Here is a 16,414-nt window from a genome sequence, read left to right as displayed (position 1 = left end):
TAAGTTCTAAAATTAAGAAAATGAGTATTCCATCCTTCCTTTTTCTTTACTTTTCTCTCTTTCTTGAAATACAGATAAAGTCTTTTCCAGAATATTTTACACACCCCCCACACACATGTATGTACTTCTCCCTCCCGTTTTAATAGGTGGGGAGATCTGTTTTACCTTGGATCTGTAATTCTTGTAACATCACTCTAATATAGTCATTGATGTTCAGAATATTGAAATGTGTTATAGTTTCAGAGCGAAAAATAAAAAACATAATAAGTTCATTATAGTTTATTTACTTGAAAACTTTTCAGTGGATAGGATAGGAAAAAATTCCTTTTTTGTTTAAATGTTTGGTTAATTATAGCATCTTATACTAGTTAATTAGTTAATTAAGATTTTAATGTTTTTCTTATGGTAAAAATTTTATTCTAACAGTCTTCTTTGTGATTTGTGGCATTTGGTCTATATATGTAAGCCTAGAGCACATTAGAAATATTAACTGCAATTACCATCAATTGAGTACTTAACTCTCTGCCAGTCATCATTCTAAATGTATTGAAGGTTTCCAGTCAACTGATCCTCACAACAAACAGCCCAGTGAGGTAGGCACTATTATTTCCTCTCAGATGAGGAAGCTGAACCATGGAAAGGTTCTTTAGCTTATCCAAGGTGACTCAGCTAGTAAGTATTATAGCTAGGATTCAAAACTGGTATACTAATCTTTATTGTCTGGTATGTAATTGCTGTCTCCCCCAGATTTTACAATCAGGTTAACTATTTTAATAATATATAAATATAGTCATCATATTAAAAAAACACAAAAAACAAAGTATTGACTCTTACCTGAACATTTGCTGAGCTCTTTAATTAGTATTGGGTGTTGTATTAGGCTGTAGAAGAGGGTATCACCATAATAGATGACTAGGTATTAGTACCACTAGAAATGGTAATCAAGATTTTAAAACCTGGGATTAAAAAAATATATTCATTAATAAGTCATTTTCTACTTTTTCGGTGTGATTTTAGTTATAACTGGTTTGATTTTGGTAAATTAGCATTTATCATGACCGTAATCTTGATGAGTAGATCAGCTCAGCTGTAGTCTGATTCAATGATTATTTAGTAATGGATATACCTAAAATCCATTAGAATGTTTCACAAGGATTAATTTTGTTTTCTTTTTTCCCCTTTAGTAAAATAAAACAGGGTCTGTTACCCAGCTTGGAAGATTTGCTGTTCTATACAATTGCAGAAGGACAAGAGAAAATACCTGTTCATAAATTTATTACAGTACGTTTTTATATTTTTCTATCTTAAACTTTTTAAAAATCAGTAATCCTGAATCAATAATACAGTAATATTGAAATGTAGTCTTAAAGGTCATCTGACGCTGTTTCTCTTATTATGTTTTCAAATTTTCATCATGCTCATTTCAAGGTAATCAGTGAAAGAAAATGAAAGAAACAATGAGAAACTTGTCCAGAAAGTGGGTAATAGTGATACTAAAATGCCCATATACGTATTCAGGTCCTGGGTAGAAGTTTTTATATACAGGAATAAAAACTTGTAGTTGGAATAAGCATATACATTATTTGCATTATGTATTTACAAACTCTTATTTTTTTAAAAACAGGCACTCAAATCTACAGGATTGCGAACGTCTGATCCCAGGTTGAAAGAGTGTATGGATATGTTAAGATTAACTCTTCAAACAACATCAGATGGTGTCATGCTAGACAAAGATCTTTTTAAAAAGTAAAAATTTCTGCCAAACCTTTAATGGTGATTTGCTATGCTATATGGTGATTTTTCTTTTAAAACAAAATTGCATCTTTGAAGGCCAGTGCTTTCTGTGTAACTGAAAAAAAAGGGGGAATTTATAAACATCAATTGTTTGAAGAACGTGGTGCACATAAAGTTCTATAACACACAGGGGCTAAGAGTAGACTTTCTTTGAAACTGCTCTAAGGAAATGTAGGCATGGATGTTTCCAATTTACGTATCTTGAAATTGCAATGTGTTTGAATAGAGCACACTCTGTCTTGTCACAGCTTAAATTGATCTCCAATTCATCTGCATGTCTTACAGGGTTTTTCCATATGGTCTCTGTTTCTTTACTACAAGGTGATTTAGATGGCATCATAAAATGAGAAGGCTTCAGAAAGCATGTATTCCTTAGATTTACATATCTCCATTGTCTGCTTCTCTCTTCAGACATATTAATACATAGGCTTTTGACTACTTCTATTTCCCTCAGAATATTTAAAAACTGAAGACACTTTAGAGATTAATGCCTTGATTTGGTTGAATGAGCATACTTATTTTGATTTTCCTATATTTGCCTATTTGTTTAGTATTTATCTTCATTAATGTGTTCCTACTTGTCTGATTTCTTAATGGTTTAAAAGATAGCATGTTTATAATGGATCCCAAAGAGGTAAATGGTATTTTAAACTACTAAGAGTTAGGTAAAAACCAGTATAAAACTGTAAACACTACTGTAAGACATTGGCTTTTTCTAGACCATAGGGTAAGTTGAGATAGATTCAAAGAATTCTAGCATCTCCCTTGAAAATTTATTTTTATGTATGTATGTATTTTTATTTATTTTTTCTTTTATTTTCTTTTGGGGACTGGATGATTTGTCCTGGGTAACTCCTGGGAATATCCTAGAGTATTAAGTCATTTGAAGGTGTGTGTAACTGAGGTCCTTCAGAGTTTCCTGGCATGCTGTGAAGCACTGCTGACAGTTTTAGATTCTTGTCTTTTTACCACAAGGTTCTTGATTCTGTTAACTCAGATGTTAGAATTGGTGTTAGGAATTTTGAATCCACAAAATATGTTTCTTTGTGGAGGGGAGGAAATAAATTTCTTGTTAGCTGTGCCTTTGCAATAAGGATTATTTTTAGTATTCATGAACTGTCGGAGCAAAGTACTCTTGATTATGGTGCCTTCTGAAGAGTTATTTTGATGTATCTGAGAATGAAGTTGTCAAAGAGATGGTAGGTAGATGTGTTGATAATAGGTATGAGGAATTGCTTCGGAATTTTAAATGAAAGTATTTTATACCTTTTTAGTCTGTTTAAAATTTTTTTGTGCTTTATAAACATGTTGCTGTGTTTAAATATGAAATTAAAAGTAACTTAAATATACTGATTATGAAGCCAGGAAACATAATCATACAATTTTCTGCCTATAATTATATAAAATAATAGCAATTACCATATTTTAAACACTAATCCAATTTTTTAAAAAAATTGATGATTGTAATATAGGCAGTTCCCAACTTGACAAATGCTTAGTGTTTTGTATGAGTAGGCAATGGAAAAGTCTCCATCTATATGCATAATGATTTCTCTTTTCATCTCTAGAATGAAGTAATTCAGAACCTTTGACTATTAGCCTTTTGGGGTCACCTAGAAAGGTGATTGCTCCAGAGAATTTTTTCCAAATAAGAAGTTTTCTAGTTTAGTGTTGCCTTAAATAAATTATTTCCTCTCCATGCAGGTGGGAAGGAGATGTTACAGTGGAATTCCATTTTCTCAGAGAAATAATTTATAAAGGTGGATGGGTTTGGTTGAAGTCAGTGTGTTGATTTTACCTAAAAAACATTGTTGGTTAGTATATTTAGCCTTTGAGGGTAATCTGAGAAACAACTATTACATATGATTTGTTTTTTAAGGGAAAGTGTGTTCTAAGCATACTCTTTGGAGCATAATCTATTTGAAAGTTGGAGACTGCCTGTACCCATCTAGATAATTAATTGTTTTTAATGCTAATAATCCTTTAACTGATAGAAGTAGAAAATTATGTTGAAAATGAATGCCTTATTTATGCATTTTTAACCATACAGATATTAGAGCTATTCTTATGTGTGATCATAATTTTTTGGTCTTCTCTGTTTTGGAGGGAAATGAATGGTAGTCTTTGCATTTGTATATTGATTTTTTTTAATTCATATCCATTATATTATCTCACTGATGAAAAATTGTGAGATACTTTCTAAAGCATGTGCATTATAGTTGTTAATCATAAATATTTAAGAAGAAAGATTATTTTTCCCGGTTTACAGATGAAGAAACTAAACAAAGCATGAGAAAGATATGACTTGCTGAAAAGTATGAACCCTTCCTTCTCAGAATTCATTTTTATATAGGACTTCTAATTTTCTAGTTCCTTTCATGACATCTGTATTCAAATAACTCCCAATGAAAACATTTACTACCTGTAATTTTCAACAGTTTGCAGTAGACACTTTTTTGAGTGGTAAGATTGCTTGTGTTGGCCACAGTAATTCACCAGTGAAGTCAGTTACCACAACTTTACCAGCACCTTCTAGTAGAGGAGAAAACAACAAACCAGTTTCACTGACTGTACAGTTTGTTAATTATAAAGCTTCCTTTTAAAAGTGCTGATTAATTTTAAATAGTTAAATAGTAGGTTAATATTTAAGTTTGGCAGTCCTCATATTTTTTCATGTATAACTTTTTGAAAAATTAGGATTTAGTTTTGATACAGATACAGTGATTTAAGATCAGGAATTGTCTTAACTTTTTCCTGCTGAGAAATGTTTTCTTTAGTATAATTTCTTTACAACTCTCATATGTGCAAATTGAATTGCTATTTAAAACGTTAAATATTAAATCAGTAGCATGCTTAATAATTTTTAGATTAACATTGAAACTATGAGAAAATAATTTATCAAAGTTTATTGAAGTAAATGTTATCTCTGAGATGTCAATTATTTCTATGTCTGTTGGTTAATAATGGAAATTAGGACTGTAATTTTTCATGTTGTAATTGGGGCACATCTTTATCATTGGAAATAACCTGTATTATTTTAAATCAATATTTTAATTTTATACTGACCAAATGAGTATATTCTCTGAATTTTTAATTAATAGTTAAAAGTGAAATCTGACTTAATTTTAATTCAATGTTTCATTTAGATCAATTTTAATTAAAATGCTGAGATATAAAAACTAAAAAAGAAATACTGAGTGTTTAGTTCTTCATTTCTCTATAGTTAGTGAAAGTTATTTACTTATAGGTACAGTTTTCTTACCTATAAAGTAAGGAAATCATCTTTTTCAAAATGTTCCTTACCTATAAAGTAAGGAAATCATCTTTCTCAAAATCATCTTAAAATTTTTATGGTTGAACAGATGAATAGTATTTGAAACTTACTTTTTATTAAAAAAAAATGCTAATTTGGATTTTTTTTTTCTTCCCAAAGAAGGTAATATAGTACCACATCATTTACCTGTGAGGAATCCAGTTACATAACTTTCCATAGTTAGTGGCTTGACTTTCTCTTACTGAGTTACTGAGACTCTTAAGAAGATGAGCTTAGAAGATGGTTCACTGTAACCTATTTAAAAAGCTCTTCTTTAAGCTTACATTAATATATTGATTTTCTGGCCTAAGTCCTTTTTAGAACAAAGCAGAATATTGGTTCAAATCGTTAGATTTCATGCTCTCCCATCCACATGATTTACCATTATCTTTTTAAATAGTTTTTAACAATGAGACCTTTTTATTCTGTAATGTATTACATATCTTATAGTGAATAGAATAATATGATTTCATATTTTTGGTGATTCATATAATGTAAATTAATTACTCTAAATAATTTTTTTAAAACTATACATTATTGTTACAAGCATTTTAATAAGTATTTTATTCTAATCTGACTAAATAAAGTTGATTTTATTTCTGTTTGTTAGCTTGGAAATACAGATTTTTCAAACTGTAATTTAGCAAAAATATGTTAAAATATAAAGTTTAGTTTTTTTGTGAAATACTACTAATAGTTATATAGGAACTAAGGGATATGTCTGAAGTTACTTAATGGATCAATAAACAGGATCTCAGCTATGACATATTAAAATCCAATTTTTGTTAACCAAATGTCATGCTGACATATATTCTTAACCTTGGTGGGCTTAAGAAACTTGTCTTTAGATGCTCTTGATATTTAACCTGTTAGAATGCTCTGCTATTTTATCTTTGACACAATTTTTAGGCAATCTCATTTATTTCTTTAACTTGTTCAACAGCTTACAAGAAACTGCATGAAAGACTGCTCGAAGGAAAGAAAATAATACAGAAAGTATAATTTATAGATTCTAGTTTATTGTATAAAATGATGAATTTCTCTATTGTTTAAATATTCTCCTAATTAATATTGTTATTACCAAGTACTAATATTTGAAAGGCACCCAGTAAATTAATTTTTTTTTCACATTCCACAGATGTGTTCAGAGCAACATTGTTTTGTTGACACAAGCCTTTAGAAGAAAGTTTGTCATTCCTGACTTTATGTCTTTTACCTCTCACATTGATGAGTTATTTGAAAGTGCTAAAAAGCAGTCTGGAGGAAAGGTAACATTTTTGATGTGAATATTTTCCTAAACCAATCACTTAATTCAGCTCAAGTTGAGGTATAGAAATTCAAGTTGTGGAGTTTTCTTGTGCTTTGCTAGTTAAGAAATTTAAGCTAAGTGAAGCTACTGGATTAAATGCTTTTAAAATACTTTAAATATTCAATTTTGTTATTTGGGTTACAAAGAAATATATATATTTTTTAAAGATTTTATTTATTTATATGACAGAGAGAGACAGTGAGAACAGGAACACAAGCAGGGGGAGTGGGAGAGGGAGAAGCAGGCTTCCCGCCGAGCAGGGAGCCCGATGCGGGACTCGATCCCAGGACCCCGGGATCATGACCTGAGCCGAAGGCAGACGCTTAACGACTGAGCCACCCAGGCGCCCTGGGCTACAAAGAAATATTAAATTTAAGAATTCTTTTTTATTTTCAGATGATGGAAATGGCTTTTAACTCATTAAAAAAACAGTAACTTTATTAAGAATTTCTGTAAATGTAATATCCTTGAACATTAAATTTTAAAAATTCTCTAAATAAAATAACAAGGGCTGTTTTATTTTTTCTCTGTATTGAAAGTTTTTAGAAATGAAACCCTGCTACCATGACTTTGATTAAAGAAGTTCTATTTCTTTACCTTTTTTTTATTTTATTATATTATGTTAATCACCATTCATTACATCATTAGTTTTTGATGTAGTGTTCCATGATTCATTGTTTGCATATAACACCCAGTGCTCCATTCAATATTTGCCCTCTTTAATACGCATCACCAGGCTAACCCATCCCCTCACCGCCCTCCCCTCTAGAACCCTCAATTTGTTTCTTAGAGTCCATAGTCTCTCATGGTTCGTCTCCCCCACCGATTTCCCCCCTTCATTTCTCCCTTCCTACTATCTTCTTTTTTTTTTTTTTTAACATATAATGTATTATTTGTTTCAGGGATACAGGTCTTCACAGTGATTCAACAGTCTTACACAGTTCACAGTGCTCACCATAGCACGTACCCTCCCCAATGTAAAAATCAAGTCTTAGTTCCTCTTTTAGACTGTGCTTTTCTAGGAATTGAGAATGCATTGGAAAACATACGGGATGAGGGAGACTGAGAAAAGCCAGTTAGATCTTACCTGTAATCCTCAAATCTCTTCTACCCTTAGTTTTTATGAATATTATAAAAGACCACAAAACCATTGAGAGCTATAAAATAATTTTTCATTAGTGGAAGCTAAATTAAGATAAATTTTTTGATAGAAGAAATATTATTTGCTTGTATTCTGTTAATTTTTTCCCAATATTTTGTATAGGTTGCAGATTATATTCCTCAGCTAGCCAAGTTCAGTCCTGATTTGTGGGGTGTGTCTGTGTGTACAGTAGATGGACAGAGGTGAGTTTATTTAATATTCATGAAAACCAACTGTAAGCTTTCAATTTTACGTAACAGCATGAGGTAGAGAGGAGCATTTTCTGTGATGGAAATTAGCCATAACATGATAGGAATTCAAGAAGGAAAATAAGTTTAGATTTTAACTTAATTTTTAAAAACTCAACTGAAGTAGTCTTAACACTAAATTTCATGAGGCATTTCATGTCATTCACAGTTGTAGTCTTGTTATTTGAGTATTTATTTTTCAAGTACCTGCAATTACAGTTTTTCTTAGGAGAAGCAGACTTGTCAAAACATGAAATTATTCACTAATGAACTGACCACTAATCAAATTAGTTCCCATTTCTTAGTTTAACATTAACAGCCTCTCACTGTCATTGTTGCTTATGCTCATGATATGAGCGGTGTGATAGTTAAGACAGTACAGTAGATAATAGTCTTTCCGTCTGTCATTTGCAAACTTGCAGGATCTCATAAGTCCATGAAAGTGATCTTTGGGAAGTGCTCAAGCTATAGGCAGAGCCATTGACAAATGACGTTCTAGCAGAATTATAAAAAGGATAATGATGTGAAGGCACTTCAAAGAGAATGATTTGGTTTTAAAAACAATAAATTATGTGAGGCCCTTGAAAAATTGATAAAGTTCTGGAATATTTTTTCAAGAATGACTTTTTATTATGCTGTGAGCCAGATATAAAGATTTATTAATCATGTTATAATTTGGTTTTGTCAAGTCAGAAAAATTATGCCAAAAAAGAAAAATCAATTTTTTTAATTCATTTGAAGGCTTAGCTCAGAGTTATAATCTTTGTGTTCCTTTGTTTTTTACTAAAGTATTTCTTTTTAAATTAAAATGTAACTTACATAAAGTATGGTGTACAACTCCTTAAGTGTATACAGCTTTAAATTCATACTGTACACAGTATGAATTTATACCAGTGATTAATTTTATCCTAAATTTTGTTAAAACTACAAGTCATTTAGCCTCATAATTTTCAGTCTTAAATACCTTCTTTCTAAGTGATCTTTTTATTTTTTACCAATAATCTTCCTCAAGTATTTACAGTAAAAAGACATATGGTTTAGCCCATTCATTCTTAAGGTATCTGAGGCCCAAAATTCCTCTAATACTGGCAGAGGTAAAACAAATACCTGGGTCTCTTAACTTCCAGTTTGTTGTTCTCTCCATTATGACAGGCTTTTGTTCTCATCTGGGCCTGTAAAATGTACTAACCATTAATTGTGTGTTGAATTAAATGTTGGGTGCTATAAAAGGATACAAATACATGAGAAGACGTGGCTTTATTCTTACGGACCAAATTCTAGTATGGAGTGATAGCTCTGTTTTTGTATTTGGAGGAAATGGTTTATCATGTAATGGAAATTTTTATATTTGGAGGAAATGATTATAATGCAAGGCTTGCACATGATTTTTCTCTTAAACATTCTCTGTGTGTGGTGATGATTCTTTTAGGTTAGTTGTCTCATCTAGAGAATTTTAAAAGTTGACTTTGGATTAGAACATATGTATTTTTAAATAAAGGTAATAAGACAGGCTCTTGTCAGGTTTTAGAATCATTGTCAAGTTGAAGTTATAGTCTGAATTAGAAATTATTCATAAACATGATAGGAAGAATATTATATATTTTTACTATCTATATGTATGTATTATAGTCCATAATATAGTTGGAAGTAAGGTGGTCGGCTCTCTGATGTTTCCTTGCCCTTTGATGTCTCCTCTAACCCCGTTTTGCCCAGGGGTGGTTGTTAATATTACCCAGTTGCACTATGAATGAGTTTCACTCTGAATGAATGAGTGACTGCTCTGTGTTGGGGCATAGTTCAGGGCACCTGGGATACTGTTGAATAAAATAAAAATCTCTGCCCTTGTGAAGCTTACATTATGATGGGGTCAGTCACAGTTTTTCCATTTTTAAACCTATTTTGTAGTTCATGTACATCCCAGTTTGGAAACATATAAAGCTTTCTTTTTGTTCTATTGTTTAGATACATGGTAATAATGATGCCATTAATGCCAGCTCTAATACAGTTTATAAAACTGGGTGCTGTTTATTTTAACAGGGCTGGAATTGTGAGTAGATATGGTTCAGAGGATGAGGCGTTTATAGTCAAGGTCTCAGAGAATGGTATTGAATCCCAAACTGAGCTCTGTTTAAAAACTAACCACCACGGTATAGCCATGATTAAACCTATGAGTGAAAAAGTGGTGACTGATTTCTAAAAGGGCTAGTTCATTTTAATGCTTGAATACAGGTAGGAGTAAGGAGGGCCATACCCTCTTGGCCTCAGAGGAAAATTTTCACATTACTTATTTATTACCTAATTCTGAACCATATTATTACCTGCATACTTTTAAGCTTTTGCCTTATTTGCAGTATTCTTCTTAAAATTTATATTTATTCTTTAATATCTAAGTAAACTTGTGGTTGAATTATGGGAAAACCTTTGTAAATTAGAATTAACATGTAAAAATAACTCCCAATTATTCAAACATTTTTTTCCAGTTGATTTTAATTATTTTTTAAATCTACTTTTAAATAGGCATTCTATTGGAGATACCAAAGTTCCATTTTGTCTTCAGTCCTGTGTAAAACCTTTGAAATATGCCATTGCTGTTAATGATCTTGGAACAGAATATGTGCATCGATATGTTGGGAAAGAGCCAAGTGGATTAAGATTCAACAAACTGTTTTTAAATGAAGATGGTAAGAATTACATAAAAGTTAGAAAAAGAAATACCCCATTTTCCTATTTAAATCTAACGCCTGGGTGGCTCAGTCGGTTGAGCATCTGCCTTCGGCTCAGGTCATGATCCCGGGGTCCTGGGATCAAGCCCTGCATCAGGCTCCCTGCCTACCGCTCCCCCTGCTTGTGCTCTCTCTCTCTCTGACAAATAAATAAAATCTTAAAAAAAATAAATCTAAGAAGTTATTTTTTAATATTTTTGAAGAAAATTAAAAACATTCATACTTTTTTTTCATTTCTCATGGAGTTTCTGTTAAACCCACAGACATAGTTTGTTTAATCACCTACTTAAAAATTTTTTTTTTTTAGGCCTCTCATACCATTGGAAAATGGACTAGGGAGAAGATGGGGCAGGGAGTAAGATTTTCTTTTCATTTTCTAAACACATAGGAGAATATCTTGTAGTAAAATCTCACAGTGTCTGGGATTTGCTGTAAAATAATTAAGTGAGTATAGCTGGGAGTGCTGGGTGTGATTATTACTACATGTTAGTAATTATTGAGGCTAACTTAGATAGCTACATGGGTGTTTATTCTTTCTACTTTTGTATTTTATATATATTTGAAAACTTCCAACACAACAAGTTTTTATGGTGGCTGTGGTTGAAATAATGAGTATTTTTGCTTTTTCTTTTTCATAACATTTAATATTTGAAAGAAACATCTTGTATTAAATAGTTGGCTGGCTAACAAGTATTACTGCTTAATAGGAATTCAAAAGGAAAGGGGGAGGACAAAGGTAGTTAGTACTTTTGATCTGATAGAGGTTTTATTTTATTTATTTATTTTTAAAGATTTTATTTATTGAGAGAGAGAGGGAGAGCATGAGTAGGGGGAGGGGCAGAGGGAGAGGGAAAAGCAAACTCCCCACTGAGTAGGGAGCCCCATGCAGGACTTGATCCCAGGACCTGAGATCATGACCTGAGCTGAAGGCAGATGCTTAACCAACTGAGCCACCCAGGCACTCCTGATAGAGGTGGTTTTTTGTTTGTTTTCTGTGATAGAGGTTTTAAATCTAAACACCAACCTATGTATTGGTTTCTATATTTCAGTATTTCCTACATATGCTATCTTTCTCATTTTGTGATGAGTTAAGATAGAATCAAAGAAAGAAGGAGTGAAGGAATTTAGTGGTTGCAATAATGGTTGTGAGAAATATACTTTTGCATTTTTTGTTTGTGCTGGATGAAAAATGAAATGTGCCTTATACTTATTATTGTTTTATTTAATTTTTTTAATGAAGTTATAAGAATGGTATTTTCTTGGGGCGCCTGGGTGTGGCTCAGTTGGTTAAGCATCCAACTCTTGATTGCAGTTCAAGTCATGATCTCAGGGTCCTGGGATTGAGCCCCTCGTGGGGCTCCAAGCTCAGCAGGGAGTCTGCTTGAGATTCTCTCTCTGCTTGTCCCTCTGCCCCTCCCCACTGCGCCCTCTTTATTTCTCTAAAATAGATAAATCTTAAAAAAAAAAAGAATGGTATTTTCTTGTGCTTCTCTATTTGTTTTGAGAGCAGTTCCAAACACTGAGGTGTTGGCTTTTGAGCCAAAGGCAGAGAGAGCAGTTGCTTACATCTGAAAGTTGCACTGTCATGCCGTGAAATGCTTTAGTGTTCTTTGAAAGATCTTCTTGAATGCAGCTGATGTATTTGCAGAATATTTATGATTTAGAAAATATTAAATGCACACATTTATGTGGTACCATTTGGAATACACACATTAGCTGCCTTGTAAAGGCCCTAGAGCCTAAACATGATGTCAAAAAACCACAAAAGGACAGACTCCTAAACATCTGCACAAACACAAATATAAACTAATTTAGCACAGCTTGATTTCCGTCTGTATCTTATTTTTTTCAGGTGAATAATATTGGAAATTTTTTGTTAGCTCCCTTTTGCCATGTAGTACTTTTCTTTGACAGTAATTGCCCTCATTTTGTGTGATCTCAGAGAAGGCAAACTTCTCTTAGTGAGATTTGGAATAGGTGAACTCTTGATTGTAAATACTCTGATACTATACTCCAAATGTTAAAATTTAGTATAATATCAGAGTATTTACAGTTTGGAACTAATCATCATTATGGGTAACCCAAAATGTAGTGTTTAAACCATAGCTACTAAATCACATTGTTGATCTTATATTGAGGGGAAACTGGTAAACTGTCAATTACCTAATTTTTTGTCTTTATTTTTTAAAATAAAGAAAAATTTAACAATGTTATTGGGAGATACTTCACATGCCATATAATTCACTCATTTAGAGTATGTGGGGAGGGTGGGTAGAAGGAGAGAAAAGAATCTTAAGCATGCAGGGCTGGATCTCAGGACCCTGAGATCATGACCTGAGCTGAAAGAGTCGGATGCTTAACTGACTGAGCCACCCAGGCACCCCCAGAACAGGCAAATCTATAGAGACAGAAAGTAGATTACTAGTTGCCAGGGGTAGGAGAGAAATAGATACTCACCGCTAATGGGTACAGGGTATCTTTTTGGGGTGACAGAAGTATCCCAAAATGGATTGTGGTAATGGTTGCACAACTCTATGAATATACTAAAAGCCAATGAACTCTCCTCCAAACAAAACTGAAAAGCTAAGAAATCGCTTAGTTTATAATAAGGACAAGCCTGGAGTTATACATCATTTTTGACACTTCTTAAATATGTTTTTACAGGAAAAAACTCTCTATTACATTCTGAGGCATGACATTTTAGGAGAAAAAGACATGAAATTATCTTTCATGAAGGCTTTATTTGGAAGGCCAATGGTAAATGTATTTTATCTTAGCCAGGAGCCATGATTTCACAGATATCAGTGTAATCAGTTGATATTTGAAATTCTATTTGTTGTAAGAATTAAGAGATAGGATTTTGGATGACCTTAAATTATAAATAATTTTTTAAATCTTTATTGTCAGGAAATATAGAAAGAATACAGAATATAATTTAAATCCCCTGTAATATTTTTATCATAGGTATATCCCTTTATAGTGTTTTTCTTTTTCTACATGTGTATGTGTATATTCATAAAAACAAAAATAAAGCACTTTTTAAAAAAGATTTTATTTATTTGACAGAACACAAGTAGGCAGAGCAGTAGGCAGAGGGAGACGGAGAAGCAGGCTCCCCACTGAGCAGAGAGCCTGATGCAGGGCTTGATCCCAGGACCCCGGGATCATGACCTGAGCCAAAGGCAGACACTTAAACCAACTGAGCCACCCAGGTGCCCCCAAAATAAAGCACTTTAAAAAGCAAGAGTGGTTTCATACTAGATGTGCTTTTTTCAAGGTTATTTTTTAATAGTGTGCCATGTACATTTAAGCATTTCATGTGTTTTAATTCATTCAAGAATTATGACTCACTGAGGTGTTGATGCTATTTATTACTCCCAATATACAGTGGGAAAATTGAGGCATAGTGAAGTTCAGTTACTTGCCCAAGGTCAAATAGCTAGTAAATGGTAGTTAGGAAATTTCGATGTACTTTAATACTACTATTCACTGTCTTTTGATACATGAATCTTTGTTTCCCTATATAGTTACTATAGAAGTATATTATTGGTTTGATAAGTAAATGACCTAAATGCATTCTTTCACCCTCTTTTCCCCCTGCCATAAAAGAACTGTAACAATGTCTTACATAAAGAAAATAGATGTATGTTCACGGGAAATACTTATGCATCATAGAAAATGATATCAAGTATTTGAAATAATGCTATCGTTTTATATTTTATAGATAAGCCACACAATCCTATGGTAAATGCTGGAGCAATTGTTGTGACTTCATTAATAAAGGTAAAATGTTGACAATTCCTTTTAACCTAGTAAGTTTTTAAAAATAACTAAGGCATAAAGATGAATCTTGGATTAATTATGTAGAACTATGAAAAGTTTTGGTGTTAAAAAATTAATCTTATGGTATAAAGCTAAAATTCTTATTTAAAAATAAATAATGTAATTTCAAGGACGAAATTAAAAACAGATGACTCATTGTAAGAGTTACTCAGTCACTCTTGACCTGAAGATCTGGCAAAAATTCAAAAAGAAGTCTCTGCTGAACAATAGGCACAGAGGTTTTTCTTCCTAAAGTTTTGATATTTTTTTCTTCCTTTTCCTTTTGGCTCTTCGAAAATGAACAGATGTAAACACAATTAAAAGCATTTTACTGTTAACTGTCATCAGCATATGTAGGAACAAATGTTCTGGTACTTTGTGTTAAGACAAAGTACATTTACCCTTGAACATTCTGAAGTCCTTTCTACTCTCAGGAGCTACATTCACAATTTTCATTTGAACTTCTTTCATTTGTTTTGCTTATTATCATAACTAAGTAAGACTTATTCCAATTATTAAGTTTTATTATTTTTCCTATGCTTTGTTTTACATTGTATGTTTTGATTTCGATTGTTTTAGTGTCTGGTTTGCCTTAATAATTGGAAGCTCTAATGTTGTTTGGAATAAGTATTTGAAAATGATATGAGTGTGTGATACTGTTTAGATTTGTAATTTCTAATTATAAATTTCATTTATATTCAAATAAATCTCATTCATGTTTGGAACATTTATATACTTTCTTCAGTAAATCTGTGCTTATCTTTTCCAAGCATAAAAAAACATAACTACATGGCTTTTTAGATGCATTAGTGAGGACAGGATACCCTGGTTACACAAAGAATGTTTGGATATAAATTATGCCTTTGGCCCAATTAATAAAAACTTAACCTAATTTGTATACTAGAAATCCTCTTTCATGAATTTTATATGTTCATGAGAAAAGGCTTTAAAATAGAAGACTACTATGATAAGAATTCTGTATGTTTAGTTGTTATTTTAGCGTAAATACTTCGTAAGCATTGGCCCACTTAATCTTTTTAACTCTAGTGAGGTAGGTATTATAGCCAAGTATTATTCTTTAATGTAACTAATTTTAATAGACTGTGGAAATTTTTATTTGCCCATTATAACATCTAGCTATTCATGACTGTTCTACATAAGGTAAAAGTTGTCAGTTTGAGGTGAGAGAATATTTGTTGTAGAAAATTATATTACAAATCTGTGCTAGGCACAGTCCTTCCTTCAGGTAGCTTGCTTACCTTGTAGTGTGAGGTGGACACAAGTATGAATGGGTCCTGACGGTGAAATTCAGTAAACATTGTGATGAGAGAAAAGTCTCTTTAATAATTGTTTAGATTTGAACAAGTAACAAATTAGAGGTAAGGAAAGTTATGATAATATAACCTATGTATTAGTGCTTGATGAGAAAAGCACTAGAATGGTTCCAAAGCTTTTTTGGGTCTTCCCAGAAAAATGTTCACATACGGTGATTATAAAACTTTAAGGAGTTTACAGACCCTTTGAAAGCTGATCTGTGAATCCAAGTTGAAGAATTCTTACATTGGAGAAAGAATAACATAGCACACCAATAGTATTTTCAGGAAAGGGCATACGTAAATGATAAAAAGAAGCCTTCCTTAACTGCATGCACTTAAACATCTTTTGTTTAATGATTCATGGGTTTCATATACTACGCTGAAATGCTGCATGTGAGAAATGCATGTCTGGTCATATCACACCATCACTTCATCAGTTTCATTTCTCATGTTCAGTCATGAGCCATAAAAGTCACATTATATGAAACAGTGAAAAAAACACGTATACACAACATAAGTGTGGTTCAGTGCCCAACAGTGCAAAAATTTAACTGAGTCATCTTGTATTTATAAATTTGATCAGTGATTTTAAATATATAAACATTTTTAATTTACTGGCAAAGTTGAAAATGAGGCTTTGGGATATAGTTCATATTTAAGGTTACTTTCTTGGCATTTTTGTTTTGTTTTTAGAAGTGTTTCACAAATTTCTTTCTTTTTCTTTAATGAAGTTCATCTAAGTCTTGGA

General features: G+C 32.1%; 1 protein-coding gene across 3 annotated transcripts in view; it reads left to right on the top strand.

Annotated features, from left to right (window-relative positions):
• GLS (glutaminase) overlaps positions 1 to 16,414 on the top strand; it is a 78,751-nt gene that overhangs the window by 14,434 nt on the left and 47,903 nt on the right. For all 3 annotated transcript variants that reach the window (XM_035007515.1, XM_035007516.1, XM_035007517.1), the window contains exons 2-7: positions 1,185 to 1,281; positions 1,625 to 1,746; positions 6,246 to 6,375; positions 7,681 to 7,760; positions 10,323 to 10,486; positions 14,253 to 14,311. In XM_035007515.1, the coding sequence (XP_034863406.1) occupies positions 1,185 to 1,281; positions 1,625 to 1,746; positions 6,246 to 6,375; positions 7,681 to 7,760; positions 10,323 to 10,486; positions 14,253 to 14,311 (652 nt within the window). The remainder of the gene's footprint in view (positions 1 to 1,184; positions 1,282 to 1,624; positions 1,747 to 6,245; positions 6,376 to 7,680; positions 7,761 to 10,322; positions 10,487 to 14,252; positions 14,312 to 16,414) is intronic.

The sequence above is a fragment of the Mirounga leonina genome, unplaced genomic scaffold (genome assembly GCF_011800145.1).
Source record: "Mirounga leonina isolate KUSES-001 unplaced genomic scaffold, KU_Mleo_1.0 Mir_151, whole genome shotgun sequence".
Classification (NCBI taxonomy): Eukaryota; Metazoa; Chordata; class Mammalia; order Carnivora; family Phocidae; genus Mirounga; species Mirounga leonina.
The sequence above is the reverse complement of the archived record's forward strand: the minus strand, read 5'-3'. Positions and strand labels throughout refer to the sequence as shown.